Here is a 21,852-nt window from a genome sequence, read left to right as displayed (position 1 = left end):
TTTAGAAATAAGCCTTGGTCCTTACACTAAAGGGAGCCAGAATGTGCCTCATATTTTCCACTATGTATAGGGTTCCCAGGACACTCACACTTCATTGGAATATCCAAGGTGCTGGCTCAATGAATCCAAGTTTTGCTGGTCTTTAACTGTGGCCTGTTAGGCTCCATGCTACAGTAAGGGGTTACCAAACCAGAGGGAGGTTCTCACTCTGGCTGTGACTTTTAGGAAGTTTATCTATGCATCCTCTCTGAAAGGAAGGAGTAGAGTTGGGCCAACTTAATTTCTCCAAAGTAAGAGGGAAGGTGATCTACAATGTTCATGGTCTGTGCTACACAATTCAATAGTGAATTACCCTTAGTAATGGTGTTCACTGAGTGTTTTACTTAAATCAATTTCCCCAAAATAACAGTATGACTTCTTTGAGGGCAGACATTGTATCTTAGAGCACTCCTTACTTACAACCTTACCTAGTAGAGTGCTGGCATGTCAGAAGAGTTCAGTGACTATCTGAGGCTAACAGCTGTTATACATCATGGAGACAGCAGCCTTACCATATGCCAGGCACTGATCTAAGGATCTCACATGCAGTGGCTTTCTCAGTTCTCATGACACCTCTGCATGGTAGCTACTGTTATTACCCCTGTTTTACAGAAGAAGAAAACCTGGGCACTAAGTGCAAGTAAATATCCCAAGGTCAAACAGCTAGTTAGGTGACAGAGCAGCAATGTAAACCCAGATAGTCTAGCTTTAAGACCCGCACTCTTTTAACTATTAGGTAAAATGCCTAGGTCCACTGAAAATAAAATTATGTCAGCAATAAAGAAAAAAAAGAATAGTATGGGGATAATCTCTTCCATTAACCAACAGAAGGAACCAAGCAGGAACAATATAATTTAGTTTTGGAAACTATCTTTCACTGGGGTATCCTATTCTGCAGCACCCTTCCTAAACATGCCTGAAGAAAAATATTTCCTAATAGTCTGTTTTTCCTGAATAGTCTAAAACTTATTTCAAAATCATTGATAAGCAAAGGAAACAAGTTTCCTGAAAAGTCAGTAAAATCAGCTCTCAACCAGCCAAAACATGGATTAAAGCCCCTAACAAAAAGTGGTTTCTTTTGGATGAGTGAAAGTATGACTAAACACGATTTATTTTGTGGGGAGATGGAATATCAATCCTGAAGCTTCTTGCTTTATCATATCCTTTGGTCCCTTTAAAAACACGTACTACTCAAACCTTGCTGCTTTTGGTCTGATAAAGGGCACAAGATAGGATGAAGCTAAATCAATCCGTGTCCCTTGATCAGCAGGCTTGAGCTGGAAGTCAGAAGGCTGGACTGGGGTGGGGTGGGGTAGTAATGGGGTGAATGAGGACAAATATGAGCCAAATTACAATATGGCTATGTAGTTAGCCATGGGCTAAGAGCGTTAAGCTCCAACTGCCAACTGTGACAGATAGAGGTACAACATTTTTCTTGACAACCCGTAGGTAGGGACAGATTCACCATCCTCATTGATTCTCCCAGCCCTGCTTCCACCTGTTGAGAGCCATGGTGACTGTAGCTCCCTGTTGCATCTCCTGAGAAGCTGCCACTGCGGCCTCTGCCAATGATGCCACCGCCTGGGTGGCCTCGGATGCTTGCGTTGTCTGGATGGTCATCTCACCTCCCTGTAACGTGGCCCAATTTTGTTCCACCTGAGGCAGAAAGGACATGATAGTAAAGAATCAAAGTCACAAAAGGATTATAATAAATTGCTATGTGCTCAGCCAAATACATACACATTTTTAAATTAACATGACCTATAATGTACAGAACAGGGTTTTTAGTATGCTATCTTTTGTATATAAAAAAGGAGGTATTAGAAAATATATTTGAATTTGCTCATATTTGCATAAAGAAATTCTGGAAGGACACAAAAGAAACCACTGAAAATCTTTTCCTCAGTGTGTGTAGGGGGACAGGAATTGTGGGAGTAGGTTGGAGAGGAGACAGAAAGCAAGATTTTCCAATGTGTACTTTTAAATAATTTTTGAAATATATGAGCCCTATCAATGTATTACCTATTCTTTTGAATTCTTTTGAACAGGTAACACATTAATATGGGTCAGATTAAAAATTTTGAACCATAAAAAACTCAAAAGTTAGAACTTTTGAATAGATCATAAATATAATTCTAAAAAAATTCAAATGATACCAAAGAGTATGTAATGCCAGTACTCCTGACCTTTTGCCCAGAAGTGACTACTGTTACCTATTTCTTGTGTGTTTTTGCAGGGATATTTTCTCTATATGCAAGCATATTTATACACACATTCCCTCCTACTTCTCCCTTTCTACTTCCTCTTAAAAAAATAAAAATGGCAGCTTATTCTACGTTATCTTTTTGTGACTTGCTTGTTTCATCAACAACACATCTCTGAGGTGATTCTATTTTGCAATGTATAAAATAGCTTCATTCATTCATTCATGACTCATAATGATGGCTGCACAGCATTGTAGCATATAAACACACCGTGATTTATTTAACCAGCCATCTTTTAATGGGCATTTAAGAAGTTTCTAGTCTTTTGCTATTACAAACAGTACTGTGATGAGTATCTTTACATACTACATTGCATATTTCATGGGAGTCTCTTTATGAAGTAAATTCTCAGAGGTGGGATTGTATATTAAAGTTATTTTATATTTTAGTTTTTGATGGAAACTGCCAAATTCAGTAAACATTTTTTTTTTTTTAATGTAGCAAAAACTGCTTTCCTTCTAGTGGGGAAGAATTATGAAGAAACAAAATAAAACATACAAAAAATTCTATTTGGTGAGAGAACAGACTTGAATTTAGTTTTGTTAGATCAAGCACAGGGGTTTTCTTGGCATTGGCATTATTAACATTTGAGGCCAGCCAAGTCTTTGCTGTGGCGGGCTGTCCTGGTAGGATGTTTAGCAGCATCCTGACTTTTACCCATGCTAACGGCCCCCACCCCAGTCAGGACAATCAAAAACATCTCCAGACATTACCAAATGTCCTGGGGTGGGGGTGGGGTGTGTGTACCCAAAGAATCACTGCTTTCAGAATAATGCTTTGCATTTAGAGATTTCTCAGTCCCGAATACCTTTATCTAGCTATTTCAGTCCATTTTGCTCAATAAGTACAGTTGATTAATCACTCCCCCTCAAAAACAAAAAGCAGCAGAGGCAATGAAAGCAATTTCTATTTGAAATTAGGGTAGGTGATAAATCAATCTGCTCAGGTACAATATTTCTACAGTCTCAGGATGTTAGGTGTGCTCACTGGAGCTCTTCCTGCTCCTGATTCACACTGCTTGGGCCAGGTGAGTGGAGAGCTTGTGACTGCATGTTAACTGTGTCCCAAAGAAAGTGTCACAAGCTAGGAGAGGGAGATATTTAAAATGCCTCCTGCTTTGGATCTATTATGATACTTAAGACTATGAGAGTGCTTCTCAGAATGCTTGTCAAAAGCCTCCCAGAAAATGGGACATTTTTTCAAACTACCCTAGTATTTGCCCTGAGTTCTCATAAGCAGTGAATTGTGCCAACAAGCCTTAAGGGCTCATCACTAAGAGGCAGAGATACCCCGTTTCCTTCCCTTAGAACTGCAAAGTTAACTCAGGAACTCATAAAACTCTTGCTTTCCAAGAGTTAATCTCTCTTTGATTTCATTACTCCAGTGAGTGGCACTGCAAACAATGCCACTTTAAATGACAAGTTACTGCCAATTTGTAGATGGTCTATGATTCCACTCAAAACACCAGCTGAAGCTAGCTGGCCCCCGTCACCTTTTGCCATTAAACAGTCTTCCTCTTTCCAGTTCTGCCCCTCTAGATTTTTGCCCATCCCACTGCAGAGCCTGGCCTAGTGAGGCTCTCCCAATACTCAGATTCCAATGCCAGCAATTTCATGTATACACATTTAGTTACAATTGTATTTGTAGCAAAAATGGTATAAGAAAGTTGCCATATATAGTATATTTTAAGGGAGTTAAATTATATGGCATGAAAGATTAATGGATGGTGGCAAAGGGTAGAGAGGAAGTAGGAAGAAGAAGCAGACGAAGAGATTTCTATTCAGAATAATGGCAGGTGATAAATAAATCACTTGGGTGTTAACATTTCTTTGGAATTTCCTATTCTTCAGTCTCAGTGCTTTAGTTGTATTTGCTTGAGCTCTTGTTGCTCTCCCTTTCCATCTGTTGGGAGCCACTGTGTGGTTATCTATGCCGGATGTCACCATGTCCCAGAGAAAGGGCCCCAAGCCCTAGGAGGGAAAGATATTCAGAGGATGTACAGTTAGCATCAATGCTTTTCTGAGAGACCCACTCCAATGAGGCCCTTCAAACTGTGGTTACTCTTATTCCTCTAGCTACAGTTGAACTACCTGAGGCCCTTCCACACTTTGACAGTGCGATATACTGCATGTACTGTTCCCTTTGATAGGAATACAACTTGCACCTTTGCTTCTAGTTGAGCTCAGGTGAACCTGATGGAGCCTGTACAACTCCCTCCACTCCCCTATGGTACAAGGCTTAGGACTTCTCCTCTGTGTTCCACAGTACCCTGGGCTTGCTTCTACTCGGTCCTTACCTCATTGCCATTGTGCTTTGATGAGTTTTTCTCTACCACCTACCTGTGTGCTCCTTAAGAGCAAGAGCAGTCTTTATTTTCCTGTATCTATAGAATCTATAGTAAATGGCACAGGTCTCAGAAAGTGTTTACTGAATGGCAGGATGGAGAACATATTCCTTTATTCATATTTTCCTACTTGTTCTTCAGCCTTCCTATATTTCAGACAAACTGATATTCATTAAAAAACCATCTGAAATAGATCATGCTACTGTTATATGTGGTGATGGTTCAGCTTAAAATTCATGTCTTCAATGTCTTTGTACTTTGGTTTCTTCTTCCTCTTCTTCTAACAGAACCATATATACCATCATGATCAGATACCATTCTATTCCAAAACTTGACTTTCCTGACACTTAAATGCAATTAATATCACCACTACTAATTGGTGGTCTTATTATATAACAAAATAAATTCTCAAATCCATTTGCATTGGTAAATACGCCATCAAAACTGAAATTGTATAAATATTTTGAAATCAATGTAGTTTATGTCAAATTATTTTGAAATTCTTTCCTTGTTCACTTTTTTTAAGTAGGTTCCACACCAATGTGGGGCCTGAATTCATGACCCTGAGGTCAAGAGTCACATGCTCTTTCAACTGAGTCAGCCAGGTGCCCCAAAAGACTCTTTTTTTTTTTTTTTGACTCTTTTTTTTTTTTTAAGATTTGTTCATTTATTTAAGAAATCTCTTTACCCAACATGGGACTCAAACTCACAATCCTGAGAGCAACAGTTGCATGCTCTTCCCACTGAGCCAGCCAGGCACCCCTATTTCCTTGTTCATTTCTAAATGTCTATGCAATTTATTATGTCCTTACTTAGTTTTAAGCTGCCTAAGGTTCTTTTTTGTTTCTTTGTAAATACAGTCAACCCTTGAACAACACAGGTTTGAACTGTGTGGGTCCATTTATAAGAGGATTTTTTTTTCAATCGATATAGTACTATATGTTTTTCCTTATGCTAGTTGACTGTTATTAGTAAGGCTTCTGGTCAATACTTGGCTATTAGTAGTTAAGTTTTTAGGGAGTCAAAAAGTTATATGTGAATTTGACTGCATGGGGGTCTGTGCCCCTAACTCTCACGTTGTTTAAGGGTCAACTATACTTAGATTATTGGTTGTTCTCAGCACATAGAGTATTCAAACAAATTTGGGAGACCACGTATTACCAGAAGGGACAGACCCCAGTGGTTCTGTAACTAAGTGTAACTTAGTTGAAGGCGGTGTGGTCTAATTGTAAGAGCTCTCACTGGCAAGGTTATGATAACAAAATGACCTCACAACTTCTAAGAGTATAGATATTTATTTTTGTAAAGTACTTTGTGTTCCTTGGAAGAAAAGATGCTAACTACAAGACAGGATGTTTCTACTGAGTCATCTGATGCAATGTTTCATTGACTTGATGTGGTCTTATCTGCCCTAAGCAGTGAGATATTTTGAGTAATTCCAGTTCTTACAGCTCAAAACTGAGATGCTAACCATGTCAACATCTAGGAGAAATGAGAAGGCAAATAAATCACACTATGAAATCGAAAACATTTTGTTACTTTCTGAGATAACCTGTGCTGCTTCTCTTTATACCATTTTTGTTTCAATGGAAGTATGCAAAGAATTACATTTTTTCCCCCATCTGACTGAATTGGGGTATTTAACAGCTGGCTCTTTCTGTCATTCACCCACTCCTACAATAGATGCCTTAAACATGACATGCTTAAAAGCCATAGATAAGTCAGAGATTTAAAAAAAATTTCATACTTTTCTGTGAACTTTTAAATATGTTAATTACCACCAAACACATGAAGTTATTTAGTAAAATGGGATTCAAAAAATTAGTGTCTAGGGAAGTGTTTAAGAAACACAGAGTTGCTTTCTTTAAGTAGTACCAGTAAATATTCAGTAGGTAGATATGGTTGATAACTGATTAAGTCAAAGAATAACAAATCTCGTGAATGTACCTACCACTGTCTTTTCTATCTCTTTCACACTTCAAGGAGTGTCCCCCAGTTCTAGTGTTTGAGGACTAATGAATTTTTCTGTCAGCTAATCCATACTCCTATGTGACATTTATATACTTATAAAAGTAAATATCCTCTTGACTGTTACCTCTCTATACTGCAAAACCAAATGCTGCTCCTGCCTCCCAAAACTTCTCAGACTGCCTAGCTGGAAACATTCTCTCCTGAAGGCACAGACCACTTTGCAGCATCTCCTGCAGAATGGACCAGAGTTCATTTATGTACACTCTTCTCCCCCACCAGACAGGAGGAGCTTCTTGAGAGCAGATTTCCCATGTAAATCCACTCCACACATCTAATGCTTCATTGCAGCATGGCAGGGGCTCCCTTCCTGCTGCTGACTGGGGAATCTGGCTGTGTTTCTCTTCATCTCACTAGCCATGAGACCTTTCTCAGCTCTCTCCCTTTCCTGAGTTGCACAAACAAAAATGACTTTCTGGTGTTCTGAGTAGAATGCTCCATGGTTGTGAACAAAGGTGAGATAATATGTTTAACTGTATTTCTAATGCTGCTCTTTGACATTTGTTAGCTATTTTTTTAAACTTCAGGGGTATACCACACTGGTACATTTGGGGGAAAAGTCCATGGAGCCTTACTGAAGCCTTTCCTGAACTTCACAGATGGCTCAGAGCTCAGAGCCTGGACAACATTTTTCTAAATGCATTCCTCAGCTTCAACACTTAGTCCATGATTTTGGGCAAGTCATCTAACCTCTACATGTTTCAGTTTTCTCATCTATAAAGTGAAGATGATAACAGAACCCATTCTTAACAGGGCTGAGTGCTTACCAAGTACTCAATTAAAGTTAGCTACCTTTAGACTAACATTCCATAATTATCTTGATTTTGGTAGAGAACAATTTTCTCATTAAGTCTTTTCAAAGGCATATTTAAAATGTAAAATATCTACTGGTTCACAAATATTTTTGTCCCTCCAAAGAATTCTTTAGTCAGTTCCAGTCTTCATGATCTAATTGTTTTAATAAAACCTGATGATTAAATCTTTGAGGTTTACAGCATAAAAGTATTACATGGATAATCTTTTTTTATTGTGTATTATATAAAATGCTATATTGTAAATGTAAAATTTTACGTTTCTGACAGGTCTGAATCATAGAGATCTATGAATTTCAATTACGACAATATACACAGCATAAGATACTTTGCAACTATCTTGGTCTGATGTTTTAATAAGCTTAAATAAAATAATGCTACAGATGTGTTGCTACTTGGTCTTTTTATCTTGTGGACCCTAACTACTCCCTCACCTATACATTTAAGTATTTAAGTAGATGCAGACCAAATCCTCTTTCTTACCTCTCCATCAGCCACTGCTGAATAATTCACTTGGGCAACAGTGACTGTGGTTGGCAATTCTGAAGCATCAGCCAATGTGGCTACTGTTGCCCCTGTGCCAACCTAAAGAAAAACACAGAGAGTGATAAGCATCAGTGGTGGATTCTTCTACCTCCTTTACTCATAGATTAAGATTCATTTAATCCCAAATTCAGCACAGATAATGATTAGCATGCTTTGTAGTGTGAAATGAATCATATCTTAGATACTTACATGAGTTTCAGAATTTTATTTCAACCAAATAAATCAGTATCAGAAGCTATCATGTTTCACCACCAATACCTAGTATCAGCCAACTGACTTTCTACTTTCACCTCAATCTGAATTTTAGAGGCTCCAACAAATTGTGTTTTACCTCAGAAGAGGTCATTCAGAAGGACTAGCTCCAGGTTCCTGACAGAATCAAATGGTACAAAAGGAGCCATTTTTCTAGTGCTTTGTCTTGGAAATGTCCAAAAAAGCTACCAATAGCACTGTATTTAACAAATTGCAAACAATTTAAAATAGTATTCAAAAATAAATTTCAGGGCAGCCCATGTGGCTCAGCGGTTTAGTGCCGCCTTCAGCCCGGGGCGTGATCCTGGAGACCAGGGATTGAGTCCCATGTCGAGCTCCCTGCATGGAACCCTCTGCCTGTGTCTCTGCTTCTCTCTCTCTCTCTCTCTCTCTCATGAATAAATAAAATCTTTATTAAAAAAAATCAATTTCAGATAGAAAGACCTTGGAGAGCTATGAAAAGTTAAGTAAGAGTAAACTCTTCAGTCTGGAGTGAAGTGCCCACTGATCCACCTTGCAACTATAATCTGATAACCACAGGTTTACTCACCTGGATAAGTGAGACAGTGCCATCAGGGTTACTAAAGGTCTGGACTACAGTCTGTGATGGTACAAGATGGGCTATACTGTGTGTGGTTGTGGCCTGTGTTTGTGTTTGCTGATCTTCGAAAGCATACAAAAGGTCCTCCCGCCCGTGCTGTTTATAACAATTTTTAACTATGGTCCGTAGTGCCTGGGTCCATGAAACCTGTCACCAAAAGACCAAAAAAGCACATTAAAAAGTCACAAAGAACATTGGCCATTTAGCCTCACTATGGAATAAGCAGCCGCTTATTTATCAAACCAGACTAAAACTGTACAGAATAAGCTCCCTCAGGGTTATTTCCTGTAGACCGACTGTGGCACAGAGAAACTCAGCATCAAACACCAAAGATTTCCCACTCGTCTCCTTCCTAACCAAACTCTGGTTCAGCTTTTGGGTTTTATATCCCATTCTAACCTGAGACTAACACTTAAACTTCTCACAAAAGGAGGTTACTCTTTTGTCAAAAATTATATATTAAGATTCTAAATAAACTTCCAAGCTAACTAAAAAACAAATATGCAGAAAAAGCAAGGGATGACAACTAGTTGAGTCGATGTTTTTAAAAAGAAGTGTCATTATCAGCAGACTTAGCCAACTTCACATCTTTTTAATTCTATATTTTTCAACAGTGGTTCTCACTAACCAGGAATAAGGACATTTCTAAGTCTTCAAAGTGATACTTTTTTCTTGAAGTTTCTTCAGTTTTTCCAAGTACCTCATAATATTAAAACTGCTCCAAAAGGCAACGAGGCAGAGAGAAGTGTAAATTCATGGACTCGCCCCAAGTCTTTATAGTGATGAAATGATGAATGAGAACGACTACAAATCAAAGAATATCAAACTTCTTTTGGGAGACAGGTTTGACTTTTACACATATGTTTCTAAACTTTTTATAATAAGATGTGGAACCTGCAAAACTGTAGTTGATTCAGAGTGGAAAAGCAACAAACTACTCAGGTCTGAGAAACTCTCACCCTCTGCTTTTGCTCTTCTGTGCGGACGTCGCTCCGGACATTTGCCCATGGGATATCTTCAGGCCACCAGATGGGCTTGCAGCTTTCTTTGCCCCAGCCTGGTTTCCCCCGACCTGTGGAGTACTTGAGCATCTCTGGAATAAATGCCCGAAGCTGGGCCTAGAAGACAAGAGTGTGGTCATCAGCGGTCATGAAAAATATCTGCAATGTGCCCATGTCTTTTATTATCTTAGAATTTTTAAGATAATAAAACAGAGAGCCTTCCTGGAGGGTTGCAGAGAATTCCAAGACGTAACTGATGAGAACCCATTGTTCTCCACAGGTTATCATAGTTCCACGGGTGGCTGAGAATTATACATATGTTGGTAAGGTATACCTTAAGCTGTGTTTCATAGACTTGTTCCTAGAAGATCAAGAATAGCTGCCCCCAAGTTTGATTTCTGCCTAAGATACTATGGATGCTATTTACCTCATTTCCCTTCTACAGCTTCCCATGCATTTAAGGTGTCAAACAAAAGCAATGCATTTAACACTGTTCTGGAGGAAGTAACCAGGGCAATTAGATAAGAGAAATAAGAAGTGAGGATAACATCATTATTTGTAGAGGATATGATTATGCATCTGCGAAACCCCGGAGAATCCAATGAAAAACTACCATAAACAATAAGAGCACTCAGGAAAGTGGTTGGTTACAAATGGGAAATAGGCTTTACTTAATAAAAAGGGAAATAACCCTAAAGTTTTTCCAGAAAGTTCCTGGTACGCTAGGCCAATGTCTGTGAGTCTGACACACACATGGAGTGAAGCAGATGTGATCTTACGCTCATTATGGACTTCATTCAGATCTATTTTACAAATCGAATCCAGACCAAACAGGTGTTAAACCAGAGACAACTGCCATTCTTTATCTCCTGGCACAGGAACCACACTGAGTGTGTATGTTGGAGGAGAAGGGGAGCTTACTTTGTGAATATTCTTAATTGCTGACAATGATTTTTGACAAGAGAAGCAGTTTATCAAGTTATAATGTTCCTCCCTGGACCTACTGCTTTCCTTTTAACCTCTGCAACACTCAGGAGAAAAGCAGCATCCTCTAACTAAGGACATGTCCACACTGCCTCTACAGTTTAAGACCAAAAGGAGAAGACAATTTTAGCAATGAGTCAGACCCAAGGACATGGGCTTGTAACAATAAAAGAAAAAAAGAATAAAACAGAAATGGGAATGCTTAAGTATTAATGAGAGAATGAGTGCAACACCACTTTTATATTCGAGAGCCTACTGAAATATTGGTTGTTCTTATTTGAATATTATTTTACCAGAAGCTGATATCAATTATTATATAATAGGGAATCATGAACCCAAATCAGTAAAGCTTCCCTAATGAGAAGAGCTCTGGTTGACTGTATATCCATCATTAATCCTTGCGCTGAGCCTGCCATCTCACCTCCCTAAGCCTGCCTCTCCCAGACAGTCTCCTGCTTACAGGATATGATATAATACACTCCGTATATATTTGGCTCTGCAGCATCAAGCAGCAGGCTAATAGAAACGTATCCATTTGCAAACCCAGGCTATCAGCTGGCTCATGAGGTCACTCCTTCAGTTATTTTAAGAAAGTGCATCTCAAAGTCATTTTCCCCTTTATCCTGCTTTCCTGGGAGTGTGTCTTTTTCTTGCCTCAGATACAGAGGGAAGGAAAAGGCTTAATCCTCCTCACACACAATATTTGCATTTCTTCAAGGGAGAAAAAAACAATGGCTTTTTCAGATGCAAAATAAACCAACACCACATACTTTCTCAAGTCTCTCTTTTCTTTTAATCCCATTAACACTCTCCAAAAGGAGAGTTCTTTATATCCATACCTAGCAGAGTCTGGTGATAATGAAATAAAGTTCAACAGCTCTAAATTAACATAAGACTACAGTGTTCAGAAAGAACTCAAAAAACACTTGGCTGAAAGAGTCTGCTCAAATCTCACCTGGAAGCACATACATTCTCTAATTCTGATGACTTTCAGCTTCTGATCCCCCACCACATTTGCATCATTTCCCACATTCCTCAGCTCTGGGTCACCCTGGTACCTGGTGAGGACACCTTCCATCCTGTTTTACTTTCAGGCTTCTCACATCAGGCTTTCACTGGGTTTCAAGGACTCACAGGTTATGGGAAGTGTAGGCACAGTACCAGCCTACTCACTTTAAACCCTCCTCTGCCTTTTCTCCAACCACCTGTCTTTTCAGTCTTAGTCTCTGCTAGTAGAGCCCCACATTCTCAAGCTACCATTCTAATGCCAATACTCGCTCCTTATTGCCCAGCAAATCCCACATTCTTCGTGAAATGTCTCTTTTATCTCCTGAGTCAGCTTGTTGTCTGTCAGTCAGTCAATAAGAACATAAGCTCTGGACTCAGAGAGTTGGCTCAGAACCCCGGCTCCCTCTGAATCTTAATGTTCTCAACTGCAAAATGATAATGACAAGTGTATAGGGTCAACTCAAAGGATGAGAGATAGTGGGGACATACATACACATAGCTGCATTGAATTAACAGCAGTTTCACTATCATGATTCTAGTCAGCAGCACTTTACTCAAATTCAGAGAAAAAGCCAATGTTCTAAAATGGCTTTCTACTACAACACACCGTGATGTACAGGAAGACATTTATCCTTAGTTTTTCAAGGTGGGCATAGTGAAAAGGGCAGAAGGAGGTAGAAGAGTGAGTTTATATGTATCTGTGTAAACCTGGTTGAAGATAAGACAGAGAATGCTAGAATCAAAAAGTGACTGGGCAGCCCAGGTGGCTCAGGGGTTTAGCGCCTGCCTTGGGTCCAGGGCCTGATCCTGGAGACCTGGGATCGAGTCCCACGTCGGGCTCCCTGCATGGAGCCTGCTTCTCCCTCTGCCTGTGTCTTTGCCTCTCTCTCTCTGTCTCTCATGAATAAATAAATAAAATCTTAAAAAAAAAAAAAAAAGTAACCATTGAGGTCAATTCAATGCCTTGAAGAAGGAAGCTGTTACCAAAACACTCCAATGTAGAGATGATTTAGGTGATTTGTTCTACGGGATTTGGGGGCATTTAAAAAAATGTGTACAAGCAGTTACTAATAGAAATCATCAGAAAATGGGACTCAAGTGTAACCATAATAAGAAGAGAGAACTAGAACTAGGCAGCCTGTCAGAGATGTTCCATGTGCTGGGAATCTCTGGATGGGAAATGTCTCATAGTCCTGGGAAGAAGAGAGTAGGAAAGACAAACAATATATGGAGAAGGTTGCATCCACAGGCAAAAACTCCATCAAAAGTTAAAAGATGAGACCAGAGTGAAATTTAACTGCTGGTATACAAGTTCTAACTCACAGGCAGATTTTAATGTTTTACTAATTATCCACTGTGTAATTTGCCCCCATATCAAAACAAGAGGTAAAAAGCACTTTCTACTATAGTAGAAAAGTTCTAAAAGTTCACTTTTCAAGTCTGTACATTTGGGGGATGAAGACCATTCTTTGCTTTTAAATGCATAGAGATGATATGACTTCACTGAAAAGGACGATTTTCCACCAGACTGTTACTTTATACTGTCCCAAATAAACAGTGCTCAGACAAAAGGGACTATCAATAAGGGAAAATGAACTATGCAGTATAGAAAGAGTTAAATGATGTCTTTCCAGAATTCAGCACTGTGCTCTTATTACCAGTTGGATTAATTACTGGTCCTGGAGAGTTTTGGAAACCCAAGCTACTCAATGTGCTTGTTAAAGAAGGTTTGTCTTTAATCCCCAGAGGAGACAATCAACAGGATCAGCAAAGGTAAAGCCTACCCTCTCAGGCTGTCCTTTAATTGGGCCGTAACAAGCTTTCCCAGCCTCTCATTCTGATTTAGGGTTATATATGGGCTTAAAGTGTCCTGCTTGGTCAGTAAACCCACCCCAAACCTGCAAAGAGTAGAAAGTCCCACTCATTCCGGGCACATCAGCAAAGAAAAATGGTATCAAATTCCTGCCAGTGGCAATCAAAAGTAAAGATTATGTAGAAATCACAGATGGTTTTTAAAAAGATTTTCTGAAATTCTAAAAAGTTTAATCTAGCCACAATGAAATAATTTACTATGTTAGAAATTGTCCACTTGTAAATTCTTTGCTGTTCAACAATGCATTATCCTTGTACATTCCCAAATGCCCATCTTTTCTCATTCTATCTTTGCTCCACTTGTACCCAAGTCTAGGATTTTTGAGGCCCTGGTGTCTAATTTGATTCAGTTACCAAGAAAAGGCCTCTCAAACCAAAACGTTTGTCAACTCCCCCTTTACTGAAAAGATGAGCGTATTCATAATTAATTTTAAGAGAAGGCTGCTGAAATCAAGTTGTGTTGGCAGGTGATGCTTTCTAGAACCTACGGGGAAACAGGAATGCGGCAGAGAAGGAAAACTGTAGAGTTTTCATATTGTGGCTTCATTATTTTAATTTAAAGTTATGACCTTCCAGGTCAACAGATTCAATTACATTCAGATGGATATATAAAGGGTATTAGAAAGCAAAAGCAAAATGACATTTTTGCTCACTATTTAAAATGATTTCCACCACTGACCTCTGTTCATAGAGACAATGAGAGTGATTTTCCTTATTAGAAATGCCAATCCTACATCCCCACTCCCTGGCAGCATCAGCAGAAACACTGGCTTCTTTTAATTTCATTCCCCCATAAAACATATTCCCATAGAAACATGGGGAGAACAAGTCTGGAAGGAAAGAGAACTTCAGAGAATATATGTCAATGAAATCACTCGTTTTGAGACTTCTCTCAAGCCAACCCCTCTGCTTTCTCTCTCTCCACACCCCATCAACCTACTAGACTGTCTCTTTCACATTCATCAAACTGCTTTTAAAATTGTACCTTCCCTTTGAAAGAGTCTAAATCAGTCCGTTTCTGCTATCTCATCCCAGCCATACTCTTTTGTACAAAAATCTAAACAAGCAAAGTACTCTTTTCCATCCATCTTCCCCAAACCAGTCACATATCAGCAGCCAGAATGTTCTTCCTTATTGGCCAAATTCTATGCATTTACATGAATATATGATGGAAAAGCACAGTTTTATGTGATGAAAGAAAACACAAATTATATCATATTGTACATATTTTCCTACAACTCAATTTTTCCACTCAACATATTGTCACAGAGACCTTCTCATGGTACTGCAACTAGAATAACCTAATTTAAAAAAAGTAGTTCTCTAGTATCCATGATAGAGGTTTTTTCCATTTTATTTAACCATTCGCCTGCTGATAAACATCTAGGTTATTTACAATGCTTGTAAAATGTCTCTTTGTCCACAGGTATGGGTGTTTCTCTAGCAGCAAAGTGAAACTGCTGGTTAGAAGGCATATACATTTAATTTTTGTTTTTAAAGTAGGCTCCACACCCTGTGTGGAGCCCAACTTGGGGCTTGAACTTGTGACCCTGAGATTAAGACCTGAGCTGAGATCAAGAGTTAGACATTTGACCAATGGAGCCATTCTGGCGCCCTTGCATTTAACATTTCAATAGACACTGCCAAATTGTCTTCCAAAAAGTCTGCCAATCCCATTCCCATCAACAGTACACAACAATACTCATTCTTTCAAAACCTCCCTCAAATTTTTTATTACTCACCTTTCTTATTTTGACTAATCAAATGTGGGGGAAATGGTAATTACTTTTTCATTACTAGTGAGGTTGAGAATCTTTTTGTATGTTTACTGATTATTTTTCTTCTTCTGAACTGTTCAGAATGCTTTGCTTATTTTTCTAATATCTCTTTCTTATTAAACTGAAGGAAATTTCTATTCTGGGTATTACTACTTTGCCATATAATTTGCAAATATTTTCTCTAGTTATATCCTGCATATGGAATTTCTATGTCTATTCCCTTCTATTAGCATTCTTAAATATATCATTATTCTTTTACTCTACTCAAAATATGTTATGTTCTACTTAAGAATTCAGTATTTTTGTTAGTAATAATTTTGTTATTGTCTTAATCTCATCCTGCCTGCCTAATATTTACAAAATGTGGAATGGCATCATATAAACATTTTTCGATAATTTTAGATGGTAGGAAAAGCCTACTTTGTACATAAGTTTTGACATTACAGTAAGGAGAAACAGTTTGGAACTATTATCTACAACAGTGGTTTTCAAAGTTGGCTGCACATTGTAATCCCCTGGGGAGTTTAAATGCTATACATGCTGGATCTCATCCCCAAAGATTCTGATTTAATTGGTCTGCAGTATGGGCACTATGATTTTAAATTCTCCAGGTGATTTTACTATGTGGTCAAGTTTGAAGACCACTCTATACTAATTTTTTTGTCATAAAATATATATAAATTATGGTTTTAATATGTACAATTCAGTAGCATTAAGTACATTCACAGTGCTGTACAATCATCGCTACTACTTCCAGAACGTATTCATCACCATCCCAAACAGAAACTCTGTATGCATTAAGCAATAACTCTTCATTCTACTCCTCTTCTGCCCATTGTAAATTCTACTCTTTTCTGCCTCTATGAATTTGCCCATTTTAGATATGTCATGTAAGTGGAATCGCACACAAGATTTGTCATTTGTGTTTGGCTTATTTCAGTTAGCATAATGTTTCTACTCTTTGGGTAGAAGAGGCTGGACCTATGCTTTTGCAAAACAACATTCAAAAAACCTAAAAGACAACTGATTAATAGTTTCTAAGTAAAATGGGTCAGACCCTGTGAATAACTTCCTTCTAATGAAGCAATCACTGTGCTGAATGTTTCTGAAGGTTTTTCCTAAAAACTGGTGAGGAATTACTACCCTATTGCATCATCACCCCAAGGGAATATTAAAGCAACAAAGATTGCTCCAGTGAGAGTAAGAGGAGGACAGTAAGTTCAGGTGAGGAAAGGGAAGGAACAAAGGAAAAAGTAGCAGATTTTTTTTTTAGAAGTGTAATTACTATAGAATATTTATATTAGTTTCAGGTGTATAACATACTGGTTTGACAATTCTATGCTCACCAAAATAATTGTAGTCACCTATGTCACCATACAATGTTATCACAACATTATTGACTATATTCCTTATGTTGTTTCATCTCTGTGACTTACTTTTATCTATCTATCTATCTATCTATCTACCTACCTACCTACCTACCTACCTACCTACCTACCTTAAGGATTTACTTATTCATGAGAAACACAGAGAGAGAGGCAAAGACACAGGCAGGGGGAGAAGCAGGTTCCCTGGGAAAGCCTGATGAGGGACTCGATCCCAGGACCCAGGATCATGACCTGAGCCAAAGACAGATGCTCAACCACTTTATATTAGTAAAGTGCCCAGGTGCCCCCTCCATGGCTTATTTTATAACTAGAAGTTTATACCTCTTAATCCCCTTTATCTATCGCACCCATCCCCCTACTCACCTACTCTTTGTATTGTGCTCTGTATTTAAGAGTTTTGGGGGTATCTGTTATCTGTATGTCTTCTTTGGAAAAACATCTATTCAGATCCTCTGTCCATTTTTTAATTACATTGTTTTTTGTTTTGTTTTGTTTTGTTTTTGTTTTTTGGTGTTGAGTTGTATAGCTTCTTTATATATTTTGGATATTAACCCCTTAATAGATATATCATTTGCAAATATTTCCTCACATTTAGTAGGCTGCCTTTTTGTTTAGTTGATGGTTTCCTTTGTTGTGCAAAATATTTTTATTCTGGTATAGTCCCAATAGTTTATTTTTGCTTTGTTTCCCTGGCCTAAAAAGACATATCCACAAATATGTTGCAAAGGCAATGTCCAAGAGATCACTGCCTAATTTTCTTCCAAGAGTTTTATGGTTTCAGGTCTCATGTTTAGGTCTTTAATCCATTTTGAGCTTTATTTTTATGTATGGTGAAAGAAAGTGGTCTAGTTTAATTCTTTTGCACGTAGTTGTCCAGTTTTCCCAGCACCATTTTTGAAGAGTGTCTTTTCTCCATTGTATATTCTTGTTTCTGTGGTCACAGATTAACTGGCCATAAAATGGGTTTATTTCTGGGCTCTTTATTCTGTTCTGTTGGTCTATGTGCCTATTTTTATACTGTTCCATACTGTTTTGATTACTATAGCTTTGTAGTCTCTCTTGAAATCTGGGGTTGTGATACTTCCATTTTTGTTCTTCTTTCTCAAGACTGCTTTAGCTATTTGGGGTCTTTTGTGATTCCATACAGATTATTTGTTCTAATTCTATGAAAAATGCTATTGGATTTTTGATAAGGATGGTACTGAATCTGTAGATTGTTTTTGGATAGTATGGAAATTTTAATGATATTAATTCATTCATTTATTAATAAATTTTAAGTAGGCTCCACACCCAATATGGGGCTAGAACTCATAGCTCTGAGATTAAGAGTTGCATGCTCTACCGAATAAGCCAGCCAAGCACCCCTTAACGATAGTAATTCTTCCAATCCATGAGCACAGAATGTCTTTCCATTTATTTGTATTGTCTTCAATTTCTTTCATCAATATCTTACAGTTTTCAGAGTATAGGTCTTTCACCTCCTCGATTAAGTTTATTTCTAAGTATTTTATTCTTTTTTGGTACAATAGTAAATATAATTGTTTTCCTTTCTCTTTCTGTTACTTTGTTATTAGCATATAGGAATGCAACAAATTTCTGTATATCAGTTTTGTGTCCTACAACTTTACTGAATCCATTTATCAGTTCTAATAATTATTTGGTGGAGTATTTAGCATTTCTACATATAGTATGATGTTATCTGCAGATGATGACAGTTTTACTCCTTCCTTACCAATCTGGATGCCATTTATTTCTTTTTCTTGTCTGACTGCTGTGGCTAAGACTTCTAGTACTATGCTGAATAAAAATGGTGACAGTGGACATCTTTGTTCCTGATCTTAGAGGAAAAGTTCTCAGGTTTTTTTTTTTAAGATTTTATTTACTTGGGGCAGCCCCGGTGGTGCAGTGGTTTAGTGCCGCCTGAAGCCCAGCGCGTGATCCTGGAGACCCAGGATCGAGTCCCGTGTCGGGCTCCCTGCATGGAGCCTGCTTCTCTCTCTCTCTGCCTGTGTCTCTGCCCCTCTTTCTGTGTCTCTCATGAATAAATAAATAAAATCTTTAAAAAATTTATTTATTTATTCATGAGAGATACAGAGAGAGAGAGAAGCAGAGACACAGGCAGAGAGAGAGAGAAGCAGGCTCCATACAGGGAGCCCGACACGGGACTCGATCCCGGGTCTCCAAGATCACACCCTGGGTCGAAGGCAGGTGCCAAACCACTGAGCCACCCAGGCATCCCAAGTTCTCAGTTTTTCACCACTGAATATGATGTTAGTTGTGAGTTTTTCATAGATGGCCTTTATTATCTTGGTATGCTCCCTCTAAAAAAAATTTGCTGAGAGTTTTTATCATGAATGGATGTTGTATTTTGTCAATTTTTTTTTCTGCATCTCATGAGATAGTCACATGATTTCTAACCTCCTCTTGTTAATGTGAAGTATCGCACTGATTGATTTGTGAATACTGGACTGCTCTTGCAACCCTGGAACAGATCCCATTTGATCATGGTGAAAGATTTTTTTCTTAAAAAATTTTTTTCTTAAATGTCTTGTTGAATTCAGTTTGCTAATATTTTGTTGAGGATTTTTGCACTTACGTGCATCAGAAATATTGGCCTGTAGTTTTCTTTTTTGTAGTGTCTTTTTTCCGGTTTTGACATCATGGTAATGCTGCCCTCATAGAAGGAATTTGACAATTTCTTTTCTTCCTCTATTTTTTGGGATAGTATGAAAAGAACAGGTATCAACTCTTCTTTAAATGTTTGGTAGAATTCACCTGTGAAGCCATCTGGTCTTAGACTTGCTCGTTGGAAGGTTTTTTCTGTTTGTTTTGCTTTATTTGTTCATTATTTTTCAAACTTTTTATTTATTCAAGTAATCTCCACACCCAATATGGGGCTGGAACTCAGGACCCTGAGAGTAAGAGCCACATGCTCTTCTGACTGAGTTAGCCAGGAGCCCTGGAGTTTTTTTATTCAATTTCATTACTAATAACTGGTCTGTTCAGATTTTCTATTTCTTTCTGTTTCAGTTTTGGAAGAGTGTATGTTCTAGGAATTTACCACTTTTTTTCTGTCCAATTTACTGGCATATAATTTTTTACAGTATGCTCTTATAATCCTTTTTATTTCTATGGTGTCAGTTGTTACTCTGATTTTACCCCATTATCATTATGAATGCCCTTCTTTGTCTCAAAAAGGACTAATTTTAAACAATAATGCTGGACTGATCTTTCCAGAGATGCTTCTTCTATATTATAATCTTTGCGTGCATCTCTTCTAAGACAAATTCCAAAAGATTTATAGCCTCCCAAGAAAAAGACAATCTGACTAGATTCCAATGTGGTTAAAGAGCAGAACTGATTTCCCACGAGCAAAATCATAATAATTGCTTAAAAACTCTTCAAGCAACAACGTAATTTCTAATTTCAAAGTGTAGTCTGGGAATTAGCAGCAGCATTGGCATCACCTGGGAGCTTGCTAGAAGCCATAATCTCAGGTCCCCACTCAAGACATAGTCTGCATTTAAATGACAAGACTCTCAAGTAATTCTTATGCACCCTGAAGTTTGAGAAGCATGATTTAGCTTTGGTTTCTGGTCTGAAGTATCCTATAAAATTTTGCAAACCTGGCTTCCAAAATCTCTGAAAAAGATGCTTCATTATTTCATTGCAGAATCTACACTAAATTAATGATTTCTTCTGCTAAGCCTTATCTCAACCTCCTTCAACTCTTATGCCAGTAGGCAGGCAGATATGGGATAAGTTCTAGCCACTATTCTTTTTTTCTTTTTAAAAATATTTTATTTATTTATTCATGAAAGACACAGAGAGGCAGAGACATAGGCAGAGGGAGAAGCAGGCTCCCTGTGGGGGGCCCGATGTGGAACTCGATCCCAGGACCCCAGGATCACCCCCTGAGCTGAAAGAAGACACTCAACCACTGAGCCATCAGGGCATTCCCCTAGACACTTTTCTCAAAGGTCCCTAGAAATGCAAGTTTTCATTTTAGCACTAAAAATATTACAGAGCTATGTGTTTTTTATCACACACAGACGCACACATACACACTAAGACTTTAACAGGATCAAGACAGAGTTATAATAGTTTCTATTTTTAAGTGAATGTTTATGTAAATATTCTATTTACTAACATGGCATCATACTCATACCAAAACCAAAAATAAATTAAAAAATGACAAAAAACAAAACTACAGAGCTGCTTCCTAAAAGAACCAGAGCATTCAGTTCACACAGAACTTAAGATATTCTATCATATGTAATTTCAGTTTGTGTAGGAGACAATTTTGATAAAGCAAGAAATTTCTTTAAAACAGTAAATGTTAAAAAAAAAAAAACAGTAAATGTTTAGTGTAGATTAGTTAAAATACTCAACCTGAGTGATGATCATAATATAATTTTAAGAAAGAGACAGAAACAGAGAGAGAGAGAGAGAGGGAGAGAGAGAGAAAGAAAACACTGGCAATATGGACTTCATCATTTAATTCCATTTCTGTTTGTCACTAATTTGCCTCATAAATTGCTTCCTCTCTTTATGCCTCAATTTTAAATATATGATCACCTGTATTGTCCCACTTCATTGCTTAGCCAAATAAAAATTCCAGGTCCACTAACTTTCTGTAAGTGAAAAATGGGTGAGAAATGGTAATGTTCAGATCACTCAAAAGTTAATATAGGTAATATATACAGTTAGTATAAGTAATTGATAATACTATCTTTGTGTGATGTATTCATTTTCAAAGCACTTTCCCATATAATACCTTATTTTTAATTTCTTTGACTCCATAAAGTAGGAGGGCATATATTATTCTCACTTTCAGATAAAACTGGGAACCCGGGCTCTATGTGGTAGGAATGGGACTAGAGACTAGAGCTTCCAACTCTAATAAACCAGGCTAACTTTCAAATTTGTAGATAA

At 37.9% G+C, this 21,852-nt stretch overlaps 1 protein-coding gene across 10 annotated transcripts in view; it reads right to left on the bottom strand.

Moving 5' to 3' along the window:
• NRF1 (nuclear respiratory factor 1) overlaps positions 1-21,852 on the bottom strand; it is a 135,886-nt gene that overhangs the window by 37,135 nt on the left and 76,899 nt on the right. For 6 of the 10 annotated variants that reach the window (XM_072784540.1, XM_072784542.1, XM_072784544.1 and 3 more), the window contains 5 exons: positions 9,846-10,004; positions 8,836-9,033; positions 7,971-8,072; positions 4,115-4,273; positions 1,538-1,695 (listed from right to left, as the gene is read on the bottom strand). In XM_072784540.1, the coding sequence (XP_072640641.1) occupies positions 1,538-1,695; positions 4,115-4,273; positions 7,971-8,072; positions 8,836-9,033; positions 9,846-10,004 (776 nt within the window). The remainder of the gene's footprint in view (positions 1-1,537; positions 1,696-4,114; positions 4,274-7,970; positions 8,073-8,835; positions 9,034-9,845; positions 10,005-21,852) is intronic. The other 4 variants (XM_072784549.1, XM_072784547.1, XM_072784548.1 and 1 more) reach the window with 2 other exon arrangements.

This window comes from Canis lupus, chromosome 18, assembly GCF_048164855.1.
Source record: "Canis lupus baileyi chromosome 18, mCanLup2.hap1, whole genome shotgun sequence".
NCBI lineage: Eukaryota > Metazoa > Chordata > Mammalia > Carnivora > Canidae > Canis > Canis lupus.
Note: the sequence above shows the minus strand (reverse complement) of the source record. Positions and strands in the feature narration are given on the sequence as shown.